This window comes from Capricornis sumatraensis, chromosome 1 (assembly GCF_032405125.1).
Source record: "Capricornis sumatraensis isolate serow.1 chromosome 1, serow.2, whole genome shotgun sequence".
NCBI classification, from domain to species: domain Eukaryota; kingdom Metazoa; phylum Chordata; class Mammalia; order Artiodactyla; family Bovidae; genus Capricornis; species Capricornis sumatraensis.
In genome coordinates this window covers 4,236,573-4,257,039 of record NC_091069.1, presented here as the reverse complement: position 1 = coordinate 4,257,039, position 20,467 = coordinate 4,236,573, and the positions used below count along the sequence as shown (strand labels likewise).

The 20,467-nt window shown below is 45.8% G+C and overlaps 2 protein-coding genes across 2 annotated transcripts in view; one reads left to right on the top strand and one right to left on the bottom strand.

Annotated features, from left to right (window-relative positions):
- The window catches only part of DDX31 (DEAD-box helicase 31), a 73,536-nt gene extending 69,831 nt beyond the window's left edge, over positions 1-3,705 (bottom strand). Inside the window, exon 1 of the mRNA XM_068991254.1 lies at positions 3,587-3,705. Within this exon, the coding sequence (XP_068847355.1) occupies positions 3,587-3,682 (96 nt within the window). The 5' untranslated portion in view covers positions 3,683-3,705. The remainder of the gene's footprint in view (positions 1-3,586) is intronic.
- A 711-nt stretch (positions 3,706-4,416) lies between these two features.
- GTF3C4 (general transcription factor IIIC subunit 4) lies at positions 4,417-19,740 on the top strand. The gene is made up of 5 exons (XM_068960822.1): positions 4,417-4,761; positions 10,438-12,249; positions 15,225-15,355; positions 18,195-18,283; positions 19,676-19,740. Exons 1-5 carry the CDS (start codon positions 4,417-4,419, stop codon positions 19,738-19,740), a joined length of 2,442 nt encoding a protein of 813 aa, XP_068816923.1.
- The last annotated feature ends 727 nt before the right edge of the window (positions 19,741-20,467 follow it).

The window sequence follows — 20,467 nt, the reverse complement described above, 5'->3', positions numbered from 1 at the left end:
CTTCTGTGTGCTTTAACTGTGACTGTCAGCTTCTGACTAACCCGGCATTAACAACAGTTCTCTGTTCCTGGCAACCCTAAGGGGACCTGTAGCTAATTCAATATATATAACTTCAAATATTTGGTATTAATATTTAGCATTGGTACTAACATTTAGTATTGAAAATCTGCTTCATTTTACAAATGTCACAAATTTATTTTTACAAAATCCTGAATATTCAGACTGAAAAAGAAATGAAGTCAAGAATCAGGTCTCATTTGCAAGATGGGATGAAATGTGCAGATCTTGCTTGGTTTATAGAATCACAGGCTCCTGAAGCACAGAAAGGCCTAAAGGCCTCTCCCGCTGCGCATGCGTGGACCTCCCATCGCAGGAGCCCTGCCAGGCAGCCCTGCAGCTCCTGCCTGTACCTCCTCCTACTGTTCTCCACCCCACGAGGCAGCCCATTCTGTTCCCAACCAAATTCCAGGGGTCAGGAAGTTCTTTCTGACATTCAGGCAAAATCTGTTTCCTGGAAGACCCAAGTCCTAGTCTGCGGTTTGTTCCTGGCACCAACTTTTGTACACAACGCTCCAGTTCACCACAGAATTCCATTTTTTTTCTCCTTCTTTGCACCAAATATTCCAAACACGACACAAACTTTAGACCCCTTATCATCCCGGTCATTCTTTATTTCCATGTCAACGTCTTTCTAAGTGTTTCGAGTTAAACACAGTATCAGGAGGGCTTTCCATTGCGCTCAGGCTAAAATCCAGAATGTGTGACCTGAGCTATGAAGAATCTGCCTTTGTCCAGCTAACCAGCCTCAGCTTTACTCTCTGCCATCCTGGTCTTCCTTAAATTCTGAGGATATCCTGAACTCCCTTCTCTCCTCAGGGCCTTTGCACGTGCTACTCCCAAACCCAAGTTCCCAACCCACCCTCTTGTACTCATTCCTCAAATCCAGGCTCACCTGCTACATCCTCAGAGGAGCCCTTCCAGACTTCCTGCCTCCACCTATCAAACTCCTTGGCTCTCCTGGCATGCTTCTCCTTTGTAGCACTCAGTGGAACAGTAAATACAGGGTGTCACTTGCTGTGTGATGTCTGTCTTTCCCATTAGATTGTTATAAATGGACAAGCCTGTGCTGGATAGCACTGCATCCCCTGCACAGGACCGTGTCTGGCACAAAGTAAGTGCTCAATAAATACTTGTGGCTGAATCAACAGCACGTCATGGAATGATCCTTTTCTGTACTCTGGACACTGTTCTACTTGTCAGTCCCCTTGCCCCCAGCATCCACAACATATTCATTACAAAAAACTGACCACTTAGTAACTGTCAAGTAGCTTGGTTCTAAAGGTACAAAGATCTGACAAGCCCATGAAGAAGTCAGAGACAAGTGGACGAGACAAAAGTGTAAGACTGCAAACCAAACTTGTATTTGTACTACAGAACAGATGTGGACAAAGCGTTCTAAGGGCACAAAACAAAAAGACTACCATGGCCCACGGCGAGGGGGAGGGAGGCAAAGATACAGAAATGCTTCATGGGGTGGCAGCTGAGCACAGAGGAGAAAAGATATACCTGGATCTCTTTAAAAATATGCAAGTCCTTGTGTCCGCTCCCCCACCTGCCTAATAAAGGGATATGGCAGACAACCTCCAGGGCCCATCCAGCCCTAACAGTCTTTGATATTAATAAGCATATTAAGTAGTTACTATGCACCAGCCAGTACGCTAAGTACTTACATGAGTGATGTCACTGGGCCATACAGTACTGGTATTACCCCATCTTAAGGTAACAACACTGAGGTGGCGATGGGGGGTGACCTGAACCCGCATCACTGAGGGATCAAGGCTTTGCCCAAGCATTAATTCCACAGCCTAGTTTCTAAGAGTAATGCTGCAATACCATTTAGAAACTGTATCCTGTTTGGTTAGAAAACATCATGTGCAGTTTGATCCCTAGTTTGCTCTGCTTCTTTCCTAGGACATACATCACAACGTTACCCAGAGTTATCTCTGAGTGTGGCAATTGTGGGCTTTTTTAAAAAAAAAAAATCTACTTTCCAAATTTCCTACAATAAATCTGTATATTTTTTTTCTTTCTTTTTTTTTTTTTTTTTAGGAAAAACATTCCATGTAATGTTAGAGCATAATTTAAGCTGTCAAGGTCTTTCCAAGTGCAGTAAATTAGCTACTCGTGCCAAGTTCAGGCAAATTTGGTCAGCATACACAGAATTCTCATTCAAGACACAACAAATATGCAGACAAGGCCAACACAGACAGATAGCTGTTTAACAATATCCTTTCGATATAGTGGTTCAAACAATCATAAAACCAGATATCTTACATTTACTTATTCAACCCACTCAATGAACTTTTAGCAAGTATTTTCTATGTCTTGCATGTACTTGGTATAAGCACCTTAGTGACCTGATGGAGCAATTCTATCACCCAAAATGGAGTCAATATGATTTATAACCTTATACGAAGTCGAAATTACTGTTCCCATATCATAGGTAGGAAAAGTGAAGATCAGGGAGGTGAAGTAATTTCTTCAAGGTCACAGAGCCAGCATGTTGCAACGCTGGCATCTAATCCCAGGTCTGTCCTATTCCGAAGCCCCTGTGCCCAACTGGCTCTTTTGTACTTCCCTCCCCCTTCAGTATAGATGAAGCCACCACATGGCCCAGCCGAAAAGTTTTTACTCACAAGCCTCTAAACCCTAAACTTGATTACCACGAAAAAAGTCTAGACAATAACCCAGACAGTTGCTATGAACTGATGTAAGCTCAAGGGACTTCAGCGGCACTACACTAGTTGAAAGGAACTGAACCGAACTTTGACAAATAATTTCTCAATGGCATTAAATGATGCTTTTTCGAGAAAACACACACATACGCACACTTTCCTTGGCAGCAAACTGTATCCTTCCTGGTTATTTAAGGCAACACGATTTTTCAACAGATTTTCCGTCCCACAGTCCTCCTCTTAGCTAGGAACTAAGTCAGCCATCCTAAAAACCAATTTTCTGCTCTGGTTTGGGCTAAATTTCAGGCATCTTTATCTCTCTAACGAAGATATTACATTGATGAGTTGTATTTTTCTTCCCCGCCCCTCCACCCCTTCATGGCGCGTCGATGTATACCTCGGTTTTGAACATTCTTCAAAGAAATTTCTAGCCTCCAGTCCTCATTCCCGAAACAAACTGACCCATAAGAGTGGCTGAGAGAAGATTAGAAGATGGGGCTGCTAAGGGACTCAACGCCCCGACAGTCCGTTTCTAACTTCGGGTAACAAGACTCTCATCCCCGCCTTCAACTAACAAGCGGCCCCCAGCCAGCTCCGCCCGCCTCCGCCCGCCCCGCTCCCGCTCCGAGCGCGTCTTTGCGGGCCGCGGTCGGCTCTTAAGACACGCGCGGCTCAGCGACTCCTCCGGGAGCGGCCCGATGTCTGACTTTTCCCCACCTAAACTCCGCGGAATTAATTCGAGTCCCAACGGAGAAGGCCTGGACGGCAGCTTCCCTGCGCGCCGAGGCCCCACCTCCCCCCCCGCCTCCCCCCGGGAGCGAACGCATCCAGAAAACCGGATCAGAACTCACCCGCCTCGCGTGGGCCGGGCGGGGTTTGGAGAAGGTCCTGAAGACGGCGGCCCGGGGCTCGGGGACCTGAGGAAGCACTCCGCTGGCGGCTGCCATGTCGACAGAGAGGCGCGTCTGGATCTCGCGAAACCCGGAGCGAGGCGCCGCGAGACCCCACGTGGGACGCGCGCGAGGACCCCGCTGTAGCTGTCCCGCCGAGTCCTGCGCGCCCGCGCGCGCCTTCTGGGGTCCCCCGCCCCCCTCACGAAGGGGCCCGCGCCACTAGCGGCCGGATCAGCGGCGCCCCGGGCCACAGGGCCGTCCCTCGTGGCGCGGCCTGTGCCGGGGGTGGGGGGGAATGCCAAGTCACACCGAACCCCAGAGTTACTGCTCTTGACGTTCTTTTGAAATTCCTCTCAGGAAAGAGGAGAGGCGTGTCCCATCGAACCAACGCCTCCTCCTTTGACTCTCCTCAGCACTTTAGTTGTCAGGCGCCGGGGGTGGAGGTGGGGGGGACTCCCTGCCCCTCGCCCACCCGCGATCCGGCCCCACTACAAGGTTAGATTTTTTTTTTTAATTTATTTTTTTTACAGGCAGCGCCTTGGCCACCCGGCAGGGGCTGGGTTGCCTAGCAACGGCGGGGTCCTTCGTGGTTCGGCGGTGCTCTGGGCCTGAGGGGGGGAAACCACCGCTGAGGAAATCTGGGGGCCCGGCGGCGGCCGCGGTGCGGGAGGCGGCAACTGGACGGCGACGCGGGGCGGGGCGGGGCGGAGCGGGGCGGGGAGGGGGAGGAGGAGGGGGGGGGGAGGTTGGCGCGCGCCCCGGGGCCCGGCCTCTGCCTCCGAGGAGAGATGAATACGGCCCTGACCCGGGTGGGGCCCGCGGCCGAGAGGCCCGCGCCGCCCGAGGAGGTGGAGGGCTCCGAGACCGGCGGGAAGGAGCCGGCGGCGGACGCGGCCCCGGGGCCCAGCACGGCGTTCCGCCTCCTGGTGACTCGGCGCGAGCCCGCGGTGAGGCTGCAGTACGCGGTGAGCGGCCTGGAGCCGCTGGCGTGGTCCGAGGACCACCGCGTGTCCGTGTCCACCGCCCGCAGCATCGCCGTGCTGGAACTCATCTGCGACGTGCACAACCCGGGCCAGGACCTGGTGATCCACCGCACGTCGGTGCCCGCGCCTCTCCACAGCTGCTTCCTCAAAGTAAGTCATGCCCGCCGCCCCGGGCTCTGGGGGTCTCCTGCCCGCCTCCCTCCTTCCCTTCCCGCGGCCGCGTCCCCGCGGGTCCCTGGGGGAATCCCCGGGCCCTTGCCTCGGCCGGGGATTCCCGCCTTCTCGCACCCTGAGTCTTTAGGGTCGCCGCCGTAGCTTAAGGGCCGGGGGGAACGCCGTGTATGCCCAGTTTCCCTGATCGCCCACCCATTCCCGAGACACAGGTACATTTCGGAACGTCCCTCTCCGGAGCCGAGTTCTCCCTACGGCCCGGCTTCTAGCCGGCTGCTGGCGCAGATTTCTTCCCTTGGTGCTTTCTTAGGCTCCACCCAGCTGTTGACCCAACCCCAGACCTGCCTCTGCCACCCGCTCCTATTGTCTGGGGCCTGCTCCCCGAGGCTCCTGGCTGGCTTTGTTTACTGTGATGTGCCCTCCTCTTCCGCCTCCTTGGCTTTGGAAGACAGAAAATTATGGGTTTTTTTTTTTTTTTTTTGCTTTGTCTTTAACTGTTTCAGTGACTTTGTTATATGTGTGGTCCTTCTCATCTTGGGCAGATGGATAGATACTGGATGTCGGGCGTTAGTACTCCAGTTTTTCTTCACTAAGGAAAAGGCTTTGGGATGTAGAATGAAAAATAAAGCTTCTGGAAATAAATGCAACTCTTAAACTTAAGATCTTCGTATAGATTGGATGCTTCCTGTAGATTTCGTGCTTTAGGCTTCAGATTAACTAAGTTTGCCTTCAGAACTTTAAAGCTGCTAAAGTTTTATTGTTCGATCACCATTTTCAAAGTTTTAAAGTAATCAGTCGTGTTGTTCATTTAATGGTTTAAAAATATTAAAACTTTATTACTGTTTCCTTTATAGGTCTGTATGCATATGTGTGATTATCAAAGTGTACATTCATTCTTTCAACACACTTTTGAGTACCGCTATGGAAATCTCATGGACTGAGGAGCCTGGGGCCTAGGACTTGGTAGGACTTAGTGACTGAAACAACAGCAACAATTTATCAGCTAGACATCAATCTAGGCTCCAGAAGTAAAACATTGTACAAAAACAAAATCCTTGTCCTCTTGAAGCTTGCATTCATTCTTTTGACAGGTCAGAAACAACAATGTAATAATGGGTAGTGATAAGTTGTAATATGTATCTATATAGAGAGAAAGTGTTTCTGTGAATGAGAAGTTAAAAAAAAAAAAAAAACTACTCTGCCAAGCCGTTTAAAATATAGATCAGTAACTGAATGGGGTGCAGAGAACCCACACCACTTTTATTAATCCAAGTTTGAAAGTAACAGCTTGATGTTGAATTAGATCATTGATAAGTTTGTATGACAGCTTTCAAAGATCTTGGACAGGGTGTGAACAAATTGATTCAAGTATAAACCAATCGCCTGGAAGTTGGTGATGGACAGGGAAGCCTGGTGTGCAACTGTCCATGGGATCGCAAAGAGTCGGACACGCCTGAGCAACTCAACTGATAAACCAGTCAGGTGAATAGATGTTGGTAATCCTATGAAACTGAGAAACACTCAAGGAGGGAGGCAAAACAGAGGGGTTTTAAAAGGTGTCTCCTCTGCTGAAAAGGAACTTACTGTTGCTAACTATTTGCACATCAGGTAGAGAAAATTTTAAGTGTGTCTCAGTGTGGCAATGGCACCCCACTCTAGTACTCTGGCCTGGAAAATCCCATGGACAGAGGAGCCTGGTAGGTTACAGTCCATGGGGTCGCTGAGAGTCGGACACGACTGAGCGACTTCACTTTCACTTTTCACTTTCATGTATTGGAGAAAGAAATGGCAACCCATATGTACACATATGTACACATGTGATTACTTAGCACAGCTCCTGGCACACTGTAAATCCTCAGGTTAAAAAATAGTCATGCAAGTATGAAGGAAGGACTCTGGTTAATGCTTTGGCTATGGATACAAAGTCATCTCATGTCACTGTATTCTGATAAAAATTTGATTCTTGTCATTGGTTCCACAACTGGAAAATGAGTAACAGGAAATCCTTATATATCGCTCTAGTAATCAATTGCTTTCCTCAAATTAGTCAGTGGTGTCTTCCCCTTCTGCTTTGGTGTGCTCCTCACAGAAAGCACTGGTCAGTTGGCAGTCTAATTCGCAGGCCCTGCCTGGGAAATGAAAGCTGAGATGGCCCTGCAGTTCTGAGAGAGGCCTCTGTAGGGTAACGCTGGAGTGATGGTGGGAGTGTAGGAAGTCTGTGCTTTGGTGGCGCTGCCCACTGGTAGGCCCTGGGGACTGCAATCTCTTTGGTGCTGGCCAGTTTTCTCCAACAAGGAAGATGGACTCCTACAACCTAGATCACAGTTTTAGTGTGTAGAACTGCTAAAAGGCTAGATGGTAAACCTCTTTAAAGCTTTTGCTCTGATCGTTATTTAGATTATGAGTTTTTTCAGGAAAATACACAGTTATAATAATAGTTCACATATTATCTGCTCTTTGCAAGTTACTGCCCTGGGCCTGCCTGGAAAACCCCATGGATGGAGGAGCCTGGTAGGCTGCAGTCCATGAGGTCGCTAAGAGTTGGACACAACTGAGCGACTTCACTTTCCTTTTTCACTTTCATGCATTGGAGAAGGAAATGGCAACCCACTCCAGTGTTCTTGCCTGGAGAATCCCAGGGACAGCGGAGCCTGGTGGGCTGCCATCTATGGGGTCGCACAGAGTTGGACACGACTGAAGCAACTTAACAGCAGCAGTCCTGGGCATTGATATAAAAGTGAATGGCATAAATCTGAGAACCAGTGAAGTAGTGACTTAAGAACAAGTTTGCAATTTCTCTTCCCATTGGACTGCTGATTTAGTGAATCATCTAGTTGCAGACAGTTCCAAAATCTAATAATATGTGCATGACTACTTTTGTTTGTTTCAACTGTTAGGAACTTTAGTAATAGCAACACCATCTTCTCCATTAAGTTAAATAACTGTTTCCTGTCTTTGGAATTATATTCCTGCCCTCAAGAAGCTTACTGTCTATGAGCTTCAAGTGAGTTTTTGTTAGGTGCTTACAAAGTATGTGCTGATTAGTTGTCATAGTGGCCAACTAGTATCCAAACAGGATAGCGTATAGTGAAAAGATTGACTGGGGGTCAGCCTCTGAGAGCTGGACTCTTAACTAACATGCTCCTGGGGCATCTGAGTACTTGTTTTGATTCATTAACCAGTTTTGTGATGTGTAGAGTTGAGGGGAGGTGCAGTAGGTTAATTCAGATTACCTAAAATGGAAATTATTGCACAAAACCCTAAGGATTTTCCTTACTGGCTGACATCCAAGCTGCTCTCCATCCTATCAAGGATTCTTGCTGCTGTGAGTTAGGACCAAGCTTGAGCTTCCTTTATTTCATTCTGTACTGCTGTTTGGAGTTATGCGTTCTCTTTATTTTCAGTTCTATAGTAGTTTTTATTGTAGTAAATTATCCTAGTCTGAGGATTATTGCTTAGTTTGTAGTATTATGGGATTTGGTGAATAATTTTATATCTACCCTCCATTTGGCAGACAACTTAATACCTACCTAACCTGCATTTTACTTTTATTAGGTCTCATTAACATTTACTGAATCCTCAGAGTACTACTACTTGTCATCAGATAATATTTATTGAGTATTTGTTAATATATGCTTTACATATATTGACTTAATTAACCTTCCTAACTATGAGAATGTGTCATTGCACTCTTTATAGATGAGGAAATTAAAGCCAGAAGGTTTAAACAATTTGCTCAGGGTCACAGAGCCAGTATGTGACAGAGCCAGGATTTGAATCCAGGCGATCTGCAGATTTTCAATCAAATTTTATCTACCCCATACAAAGCTGTGGGCTTTGATTAGTGTCGTTTTATTAACAGACTAGCAAGTGACACCTCTATTTAATTGGAATTTCTGGTCTGTATTTCTCCAGTATATCCATAGGTGTATCCAAGAGACTACCCTGCAATTAAGATACACTGCCTAAGAGCCCATTTCCAGAGTGTTACTTAGGATGAAGAAAGATGACTGCCCCTGCACTGCCCCGCCCCTCCACCAACACCATAAGGTTCTGTTGTTAAAAAAAAGTTTAGGTAACTCTGCAGCTCTATGGTAGCTACAGAGCTACTCCATAGTAGCTCCCAGCCATAACTCTTGAAGGGGGAATAATGTGTAATAAACAGCACTTTCAAAACAGTTTTAGTTACAAAACTTTTTCAAGGGGCAATTTAGTAGAGTGATGTTCTGTTTAACACGCTTCAGAAAAAGTTAGTCTTCTAATTCATTTGTTGGGATTTGTATCTATGTCTGTGTGGACAGTCACGTCCAACTCTTCGTGACCCCATGGACTAGCCTGCCAGGCTCCTCTGTCAGTGGGATTTTCCCAGCAAGAATACTGGAGTGGGTTGCCATTTCCTTCTCCAGGGCATCTTTATCTACCTTCCACTTTATAAGCTTATTTGTTAGTGTGATCTAGCAGTTAACTATTCATTGCATTATGGTTTTCTGACACATTTCTGGTTGTCCGAGCTTTATCCAGGAATGTTATAGTTCTGAGTTCATCTTCTATGTTCTGGAGTGTAATTCTTCTGGGCTTGGGGGCTTAAACTCATTTAAAGTGAGTTTGTTGTTGTTGTTATATCCATGTATATTTAGGCTAGAATTCCTTATTGATCATGTTTAATGTACCCTTTCCAGTTTGAAGATAGCGTCTATGGAAGAGAAGAAAAGACAGTAGATCAGGTCCTTCTTCCTACTTCCGACATAACAGAAATCATTTCTAATCGACCTCTGCTCTCTTTGGCTCTAGTCTTCCTGGCTATCTTCTTATGACTCTGGATCACCTTCTTTTGGTCATTTCTCTCTCCTCTATCTTTAATGTTCCTTTAAAAATGTTTCTAAAGAGCTTACCATTGTACACCTCGACATTAAATAAATAGAACTGCTCGTGTATGTTGCAAACTTGGAGGAGAGAAAGATAAGTGAAAGCAAGAATGTTCTCAGAAAGTCTCATAGAGCTTGACCTTTTAGGATAGATGGGTTCAGATAGGAAGAAAGATAATTCTACACAAGGGGGAGCCAGGGAAGGCAGGGTGGACATTATTCTGTAGAAACAGTGGAAAGAGCTATTGTAGCTGGTTCTCAGAGTAATCTGTCAGTGAAATTTCAGATGGAAGACTTATATTGCAAAGACATTGTTAAAAATCCAAACATCTAATTGTATCAAAGATATATGTATATTTATATATAGATATAGATACATGTGTTTTCATGACTTTTGAACTCCTTTTCTGTTGGTGACTAGTTTAGCAGAATGCTTACTTGACTCTTTAGAATCAAGTACACTTCTGTCATTGCTACTGCGTTTGTTAATTCTGAGAAGAAGGTGGGAACCAGGTTGTGAGTAACCACAGCACTTTCTCTGACCCTTAAAAATACTGCCATTTCCTGTAAACAAACTAAAATTTTAAAAATTGCCATTTCCTGAGTAAATGCTTGTTTAAGTTTTAGACACATACTTGATCTTTTAAATGCGTGTCGTGTCAGTATTAATAGAATTGATGTCAAATTACTGTACATATGTATGTGGATCAGTTAATCCACCCTATGCAATGTAAATCTGTTCCTCTTCGAATGAAATATTTATCTGATAGTTTTTCTATCTTATTTTCAGGTTGGCTCAAAAAGGGAGGTTGCCGAGTGCAAACAGAGGTTTGCCACCTCTGAAGACCCCACAGTCAGTCAGACTTTCATGTTGGACAGGGTGTTCAACCCTGAGGGGAAGGCTCTGCCACCGCTGAGAGGGTTCAAGTACACTAGTTGGTCCCCCGTGGGCTGTGACGCTAACGGCAGGTGCCTGCTGGCCGCACTGACCATGGACAATCGCCTGACCATCCAGGCTAACCTCAACAGACTGCAGTGGGTCCAGCTGGTGGACCTGACGGAGATTTACGGAGAGCGTCTCTATGAGACCAGCTACAGGTTCTCCAGAAATGAGGCCCCGGAGGGCAGTCTCAGGGACTTCGCCGAGTTTCAGAGGCGACACAGCATGCAGGCGCCGGTGCGGATGGAGTGGTCGGGCATCTGCACCACCCAGCAGGTCAAGCACAACAACGAGTGCCGCGACGTGGGCAGCGTGCTCCTGGCGGTCCTCTTCGAGAACGGGAACATCGCCGTGTGGCAGTTCCAGCTCCCGTTCGCGGGGAAGGAGTCCATCTCTTCATGCAACACCATCGAGTCAGGAATCAGCTCTCCTAGCGTTTTGTTTTGGTGGGAATACGAGCACAACAATCGGAAAATGAGCGGCCTTATTGTGGGGAGTGCTTTCGGGCCTGTAAAAATCCTTCCTGTCAATCTTAAAGCAGTCAAAGGCTATTTCACCTTAAGGCAGCCTGTCGTCTTGTGGAAAGAAATGGACCAGTTGCCAGTCCACAGCATCAAGTGCGTGCCGCTGTATCACCCTTATCAGAAGTGCAGCTGTAGCTTGGTGGTAGCCGCACGAGGATCCTATGTGTTTTGGTGTCTTCTCCTGATCTCCAAAGCAGGTCTGAATGTTCACAACTCTCACGTCACAGGCCTGCACTCCCTGCCCATCGTCTCCATGACTGCCGACAAGCAGAATGGGACGGTGTATACTTGCTCCAGTGACGGCAAGGTGAGGCAGCTGATCCCCATTTTCACAGATGTGGCGTTGAAGTTTGAGCACCAGTTGATTAAACTCTCTGATGTGTTTGGCTCCGTGAGGACACACGGGATAGCCGTGAGCCCCTGCGGCGCATACCTGGCCGTCATCACCACTGAGGGCATGGTCAACGGCCTCCATCCTGTTAACAAAAACTACCAGGTTCAGTTCGTTACTCTCAAAACCTTTGAAGAGGCAGCTGCTCAGCTTCTGGAGTCTTCTGTCCAGAATCTCTTTAAGCAGGTAGATTTAATAGACCTAGTACGCTGGAAGATTTTAAAGGATAAGCATATCCCTCAATTTTTACATGAAGCTTTGGAAAAAAAGATTGAAAGCAGTGGGGCCACCTATTACTGGCGTTTCAAACTCTTCCTCCTGAGAATTTTATACCAGTCAATGCAGAAAACCCCTTCAGAAGCCTTATGCAAACCCACCCACGAGGACTCAAAAATCTTACTAGTTGACTCACCTGGGATGGGCAATGCTGAGGATGAACAGCAGGAGGAAGGCACCTCTTCCAAACAGATTAGTAAGCAAGGCAAAGACGGTGATCCAGAGGACCCCACAGAGGACTCACTCCCTCAATCTGGGGATACTGGAGGCCGAGAGCCAATGGAAGAGAAACTCCTTGAAATCCAGGGAAAAATTGAAGCAGTGGAAATGCACTTGACGAGGGAGCACATGAAGCGAGTCCTGGGCGAAGTGTACCTGCACACCTGGATCACAGAAAACACGAGCATCCCCACCAGGGGCCTCTGTAACTTCCTGATGTCTGATGAAGAGTATGATGACAGAACCGCACGGGTAGGTGTTTCTCGACAAAAACTGAAAACTGAAAAATCTGCTTGCTTCACGAGAAAGAAATGACTTAAACTTAATTCGTAAAACTCAACCTCTGCTTTGACATTTTTAGGTAATTGATGAGCATGAGGTGCGGGAAAATAAATAGGAAACAGGTTAATGCAGAGGACATATTCATGTCCCACTAAGAATTATGTCAGTTCTTACTCTTACTAGCGCCTTGATTGATGTTCAAAATTTGGGTGATTTCGGCCTGTGGATAAGCTCCAGGAGCAAACTTGGGCAGACACTGCAGGGCTGCAGTTGGGCAGACATTGCAGGGGAAGGATGACAGGCCCTCCCTCCCCTTCCTGTCTGCAGAAAGATGGGAGGGAGAGGCCTGTGGCGGGGATTCTTTGCATTTGATAGGACTTCAGGAGGTTTTCTGATTTAGCCTACAAGGGCATAGGAAGTAAAACGATTATCCATTGGGTGTTTGTTCCCCCCACCCCACCCCCACCCCCCACAAAAACTGAGTATAATCTTTATTTTGGTGGTAAACAACCTTACAGTGTTATCTAAAACGTATTTCACAGAATTAAAGTTCTCTGACAGAACAGTAGGGTTCCAAGCTTGGGATATTCCAAGCCATATTTCTGTTCGAGATTTCCAGTATACATCGTCCTTCTAAAGGTTCTGAGAATTCCTAGAGGAAAGAGGCCTTTAATTTTGTGCAGTTCAGTGTTGTGTAGACTTTTTAATCAGGAATCCTGAGCTAACATCTTCTAAAATCCTGAAAAATTGTTTTAAGGAACATACTGTATACTAAAATATTCAAGACGACAAGACTGTGGTCCTTTTTACTCTGAAATTTGATGTTTATTCTCACTGCCTGAAGTCTTATCTAAAATCTAAAATGTTAATTGAAGGTAATAAATTCAGGTATCTTCATGCATAATGTTAAACCATTCACAAGTCACTTGTTGCGTTTTTATGTTGGAAAGTTGTGTGTATGTATCCATATACCCCTAAACTTATTTAAGGATGTTTGCAACAATCTGATGTTGACTGGGAAAAAAAAAGCACAATCTTAAAAGTTGAGTTATGTTTTATTCGTCAGGCAAAACTGAGGACTTAAGCCTGGGACACAGCGTCTAAGATAACCCGGAGAGACTGCACCAGAAGGGCAAGGGTGTGGAGCTAGGATATATAAGCGTTTTTACACGAAAGACCATAGTCAGTCTTTGTTGCAAATAAGGAAACCAAGACATATCAGGTTAAGGAATTTAGGGCTTTTCTCTGTATGGAAAGATAACACGATCTGGGCTCACTGAAATCATTACTGTGATGTGTACCTCAGCTGTCTGGGGCCACATATCCTGTGATTCTCAGCCTCAGTCTCCTTAGGATGCCCCACTGGGGGCACCGCAGCGGCTGAAAGCTGGATGGGGGCCATCCTGCCTCCATCCTGAGTTCCCTCAGGGCTCACCCTTGGGCAGTGGTAACGTTGTAGCTCCTGGCTGCCGCACCTTTTGTTTACTGATGTACAGCAGCAGCGTGTTCATTCACACTCAGGAGCAGTTAAGATCCACTGTTCATGTAACTGACTTTTCATCTCCGAAAGTCAACTTTTGAAGATCGTTTCATTGTGATCTCGACGTGAAGGAGTTTTCTGGTTACCGCTGGTTCATAGGACCAAGTAAGGATATTATAAGCGTAAAATATTAACAAAAACTTATTAGTAAATCTAAAATGGAGGTTGGTTTGCAGTGGTTTAGAATAATTATTGCACATGCTGTATGAGCATGAAAAGCTACATTTAGCACAGTTAACTTGGTTCCAACAAAGCCAGTTTAAAGAAAGGAAGATTATACCTCTGCCCAGCTACAGCAACTGAGTTTAGATTGAAAACAATACATGTCTTGTTTTAAAATCCTTCTGTGTACCTAAAATGAATCTTTTCAAACCTGGTACAGTAGTTGTCCTTGCTGTAAGGGACCATAAATTAGAATTCTCAAGACCTTTAAAAAAAGCCAAAAGTTAGTGGACTTTAAATTTGCAAATTATATGCACAGTAGGTAAGACACCCTTCTGAGCTATTAAGATACCCTTCAGAACATCAGTGAGCTAATTTTAGTGAATGGCAAACTAGTAAGTTCTTCTTACACAAGAGCTCAAGTGTAAATGGATTATACCTTTGAAGGACATTATCTGCTAATAAGATAAAGTGGTTCTTAAGGATTGACATATTCCATGCCTCCCAAAAATGTAGCTTGTGAAGGTTTTTTCCAACAAGATAATGAAGTAGATTTAGTGTTTTTCAGACTTTCACTGAAGTGATGCAATCCTAATAAAGCAGAGAAAGAAGCAAAACTGAAGTAGGGCCAAGGCTGCAAGCTCCCCTGCCTACCTCCCTACTCCCACAGCGGGTCCCCCATACCTTTGCTGTGGGGCTGGTGGGTCTCCTATCGCGGGCTCACTAGATTGGTCGTGGGTCTTTGGACCATCAGAAGGAGAAGGTATTATTTTTTAATCTCGATTATCTTTTTACTTTGTAAGCTTTTCTGAAAGAATAGACATTTGTTTCGTTCTAGAGTTAGTATTTCACATGATACTTTGCCTGTACAGATTGTGCTTTTCTTCCTTAAAAGTCAAACATTGTAAGTATAGCTGAATACTTTGTCTTCTGACAGAACTCTGAAGTCCTTTCAGAAGCAAGTAAAGGCAAATAATAAGATTTGTGTTTCAGAACATTTCTCCTTTAGTGAGTAAAGTTCACCATTGTCACGGGGGTGCCTGACTGAATTTATTTTATTTTACTCAACCAGTTGACAGAAGTTGAAGGTCCAGCTTCTTTACTTTCTACACAGTGTGGCAGGCCCACGTGGGGACGCAGCACTCCTCTCTGGTGGAAGACGCCGCGGAGTTGTCCTTTTCTCCTTGGTGTTGGGAAGCCCTGCGCTCACCATGAAGTGCCACTGACCCCTTTGTTTTACTAGGTGCTGATTGGACACATCTCAAAGAAGATGAACAAGCAGACCTTCCCTGAGCACTGTAGTTTGTGTAAGGAGATCTTGCCGTTCACAGATCGCAAGCAGGCCGTCTGCTCCAATGGCCACATTTGGCTCCGGTAAGCTGCTCTTGCGCGTTTTCCAGCTCTGTGCCCCACAGACCACTGTCAAGTGTTTATCCAAAGGGTATGGTGCCCATGCCATCAGGTTGGAGAAAAGCTGCTACCATAAAACCTGCTGTGGTTTTTTTTTCCATCTGTTTGACTGAAACCCTTTAGTAGTAGTTTTTTTTGTAACTGCTTGTTGTCATAGGGGTTTCTCTGTTTGTTTTGGTAATACTATATTCGACTTCCCTAGTAGCTCTGATGGTAAAGCAACCACCTGCCATGCAGGAGACCCAGGTTCGATCCCTGGGTCGGGAAGATGCCCTGGAAAAGGAAATGGCAACCCACTCCAGTATCCTTGCCTGGAAAATTCCATGGACAGCGGAGCCTGGCTCGCTATGGTCCATGGGGTCACAGAGTCAAACATGACTGAGTGACTAACACACAATTCTATTTTACTTTGAAGTTAGTGCTGAATTTTAAAAAATCATTATGGAAGCAAAGGCCATTAAAGTTAATAGAAGATAAAGTGCTCCTGTACTGTTTGGTTTAACAAAGGGTAGAAGTCTTCCCCTTCTCTCTCCTCAGTCTCACTCTGAGAGGACCACTCTGTGGCCCTGTGGGCTGTGTTTGACGCTGTTGATCCCTCCCTTTTCCTCCTCCATAGAGCACCGTTTCATCATCCGGCTTCCTGGACACAGTATCTCCTTGATGTCCATCTTTGGACCTGCTTTTCTTCTATCAGCACTCTCCCTACAGTGTGTGTGTGCTAAGTCGTGTCCGACTCTTTGCGACTCCGTGGGCTATGGCCCACCATACTCCTCTGTCCTTGGGATTCTCCAAGCAAGAACACTGGAGTGGGTTGCCATTCCCTTCTCCAGGGGTTCTTCTCAACCCAGGGATCGAACCAAGTTGCCTGCAGCTCCTGCACTGGCAAGTGGATTTGTAACCACTGAGCCGCCTGGGAAGCCCGCAGCTCTCTCCCTGGGCTGCTGCATATTATCTGTGCACTGGCGACGTAAACATCACTTTAGTCTGAATCTCTTCCCTCAGTGCAGGCTTCATGTCTAAGCACCTGCTCAGTTGCTCTGTTTGGAAGTTTTAAAGGCATTTCAAACTTGAATCCAGCTTTTCCCATTACCTCCACCTCTACATCCCTGGTCCAAGAAACATCGTCTCGTGCCCAGATTATTACAGTTATCTCCCAACCCATCTTCTATGTCTTTCCTCGTACACGCGACATCCCTCCCACCCCGGACATCTGTGCTGGCCATCCTCTCTGCTCGGACCGCTCTTCCAGCAGGGCATCTTCCCAGCCAGGCTGCCTAACATCATGACATCCGATGACATCCCTCTCCCCTCCTGGTAGCCTTCATCCCTCATCCTGGCTCTGTTTCCCTCCTTAGCAGTTATCACTACTTAATATATTTTTTTACTTTGGATTTTTCTCCTCCCTCTAGAGTAGAAAGCTTTGTGAAGACAGGGAATTTTGTTGTTTTGTTCCTGGCTATTTCTGGAACAATGTCTGATATGTGATAGGCACTCGCTAAATTGTTTACTTTTATTTTCGATAGAAACAGGATTTTGCTACATATAACTACCTTAATAACGTCCCGATTCTCTTACCAAAATGTTGTGGTTATTTTCTATATCAGTGGATAGATCCCATTCTTAACAGCCATAGAGTTTCCCATTGTATGGATATTCCATTATTTCCTCACTTGTTGACTGATATTGGGATTTTTTTCCAGTCTTTATTGTATACCTATACTTTTTTCTAATTTAACTGTTCAGACTTACGTTTCAGGGGAGACTAGGAATAGTAGTGGTCTTGTAACAACAGCAACCAGCACTTCTTGGTGCTGCCAGTGCACCAGGCACGGTGCTCAGCAGCACACACCTCAAGCCACATGTCGGGCACAGATGAGGAAACTGGGGCCTGGGGATGTTCAGTAATTTGTCCACAGTCATACAGGTGGTTAGTGGCAGAGCTGAGAACCTGGCCTTCTGGCTCCAGAGTTTTCATGTGTGACCTCTGTCCATTGTTGTCTCTCGAATGGCTTCTTCCACAAAAATCATTTTCATTTTTGCTGACTGAAGTAACTTCCAGTGAGAATGGGTGCTTGCTCTCATTCAGGTGTAGTCTTTCTTCCTATGCACCCAGGTCTTTACTCAAGGTAAACCGACTAGGAACTCCTTCCCCCACCTCCCTTCTTCTTTGTGTGATTTACTCGTTATTGCTCTTCCTAAATCCTGTTAGCTTTCAGAAAACCTTCCCTGCAGAACCCAGCAGCTCTCTCTGACCTCCCATTGCTCCCACCTGCCCTTACTTGCCAGATCCTGGCCGATGCTCAGTGAAGGGTCATTGGATGGAATTGAATCTCTGAGCATTTGTTTATGGCCCTTATTTTTTTGTACCGCTAATTGTGTCTTCTATATCTTTCAAGGTTTCACCACTGTGCCATTAGTCTTAAACATTGGCTTATACCTAATCTTAAAAATCACTAACAATAATTTCTGATATATAGTTGATTTTTTTTTAACGTATGAAAACTCACAGTATCGTTGGGTATAAACAGACTGCATTCTTTCCCAGGCTGCAGTGACTGTCTGGATTAGAAGCCTTGTATCTCTTGGCTTAGCCTGACACAGGCACTTCCCCTTTACTAATGTGTGGTGGGTCTGGCCAGCTGTCCTGTGCAGGGGGATACATGGTTGCTGTGAATTTGTCAACCATTTTTGCTCTTCACTTAGTTAACTCATTTGAGAATAATTGTCCATGGTGAGTTAACCCTCAACGCTGTGCTGCTTTCCACTGTTGGTAGCACTGATGATACAATCTGTCTGCTTTCAGGTGCTTTTTAACCTACCAGTCCTGCCAGAGTTTGATATACAGAAGGTGTTTGCTCCATGACAGCATCGCTCGCCATCCAATTCCAGAAGGTGGGTGCTCCCCTGGCGTTGGCAGGGGGGGTTGAGCACACTCACATGCTGATGCCTCGGGGGTACCCCCTCTCCCCCACCTTGGTCTTTGGCTATGAGGAACAGTGAGCAGGCTCGCTTTGCTCTGTACAGTGTTGTTATGAACCCACCACCGATTAACATACGATCACTGGAATCACCAACATCCAAATAGCATTACACTATGTGAGTAAGTAGGGCTGCAGTTTGCTGTTCTGTCACTGCAAATTATTCATTCAAAAGATGTCAATGACTTTGTTTTAGATGGCATATGTAGATTATATTTGAATGAAAACTCTGCAGCTGGTAACATAGATAAAGACAGCCTTGCTGAAACAGGACGTGCACCTGGAGGCATCCTTCTAGTAGCCACGGTGGGGCTATTGTTCTGGTTCATCAATATTCTCTTTCCTGATAGCCCTAGTGACAAAGTGCACATTCCTGAATCAACTGTTGGAATAAGATCATAGACATGAACCAGGAATTGATGATTTAAATAGTCACATGAATGTCAGTTTATAACCTAAGGTTCATTAATATCACACTAACCGAATGAGCTTCCTAGACAGCACGTGTACGGCGGTGTACACTTTGGGGGTAACGTGTGGTCTCAAATGTTTTACACAGAATGTTCTGTGTAAAACCACACAGCCTTCTTGATTTTTGCTGTAAACTGGCTGAAGCTCTCTAATTCTGAGAAGTGGACGTGTTGGCATGTTATGTTCTGTTTTAACTCTTTATTGTGGAAAATGTAATCCTAAAAGTAGAGAAAAAGAGGATGAGAAACTTGTATGTACCTGTGCTTCAGAAATCGTCAGCCTATCATCTTGTTTCCTCTGTAGTCCTCCTCCCCCTCTCCTCTGGCCGCAGTATTTTGAAACAAATTTGGGGGACTTTTAAACACTTGTGGCAATTGAGAATTGGTTTACAGTTTAGACAGGAAATCAGGGAAGATGGGAACAAACTCAAAAACAAGCACACCTGCCAGTTGACTTTGCACTGAGCCACATACAGCTCCTGTGGAGAACAGGAATCTCTGAGCTCTGGAGAGTGCTCACCAGTAGGCAGAGCATTTCACAGGCCAGGGAGTTCTGTAAAAGGAGGAGAGTGTCGACACAGAGTTTTCAGAGTAAGTTTTAACATTAACCATGTATGAGAAACACTCGCTTGTTATCTTTATTTTCCTGTTTCATCACACATTTAACTTTGGGAACCACAGATTTAGTCCAGCCTCATCTGGAATGTTACAGTGAGGACCTCTGTGCATTGGGGCCAGAATACCCACATGTGCACACTGTGGTCGGCCCAGGGCGTGTCCCATTTGACTGCCTTCTCTGAAGTGTGCACTCACTATCACTCGTCTCCCTTTGGCAGACCCTGACTGGATCAAGAGGTTACTGCAGAGCCCCTGCCCTTTCTGCGACTCTCCTGTCTTCTGAGTGTCCACGGTGGGAAGACAGAGAGTGTCGTCTAGCCTGAAGCACTGGGACGCGCTGGCGCAGGCCTGGCCTCCACAAGTGGAGAGGTGCCCTTGTGACGGTCGGTAAGCCTGGGAACTCCCTGCTGAAGTGTGTGCTCCATCTCCAGGGACTACAGGATATCTGTAAAGGGACTGTGTGCGGAGATCTTAAGTCATTTTGAGATGAACGTTAGCCCCCACTCCTACCACTTATTTTTCAAGTGTTGAAGTATCTTGACTGAAGCAGTTTGAACACAATGGATGCCCTGTTGTTTCTCAACAGAGTGACCTCTTCTAGGGAGTGTGGGTAAGGGCCTCGCTGGCTGAATTAGGCTTTAATCCTGGCCCAGGTCTGGAACTGTCTCTTGGCTTCAAGAGGCTTTAGTTACCGGGCACACGGCACATGGTGTCTAGCAGATACTCAACTGTCTAAAACAGTATGTGGGCCTGATATTTTGTTCTCAACAAATAGCTTCAGATCTGCATCCCGCCAGTTTTTTTTCATGTGTATTGAAACCATTTTCTTAAAACTATATATTTTTAAGAGGTTAAAGCCAAGACTAAAGTTAGTTTTAATGTGTCGGAAGATCAGGTGACTCTCGTAATTGTGACTTGTTTTTAACAATCTCTCCCATGTCGTCAGTTCTGCCCCAACTCCTCCATGTGTATGAGGGTGTCATAGTATTCCTGTTAACCTGTGTCACACC

Coding starts and splice junctions, on each gene's coding strand:
- GTF3C4 (XM_068960822.1), top strand. CDS start 4,417: ATGAATACGGCCCTGACCCGGGTGGGGCCCGCGGCCGAGAGGCCCGCG. Junction 12,250..15,224: donor ATGATGACAGAACCGCACGG/GTAGGTGTTTCT, acceptor TTGTTTTACTAG/GTGCTGATTGGACACATCTC. Junction 18,284..19,675: donor TCGCCATCCAATTCCAGAAG/GTGGGTGCTCCC, acceptor TCCCTTTGGCAG/ACCCTGACTGGATCAAGAGG.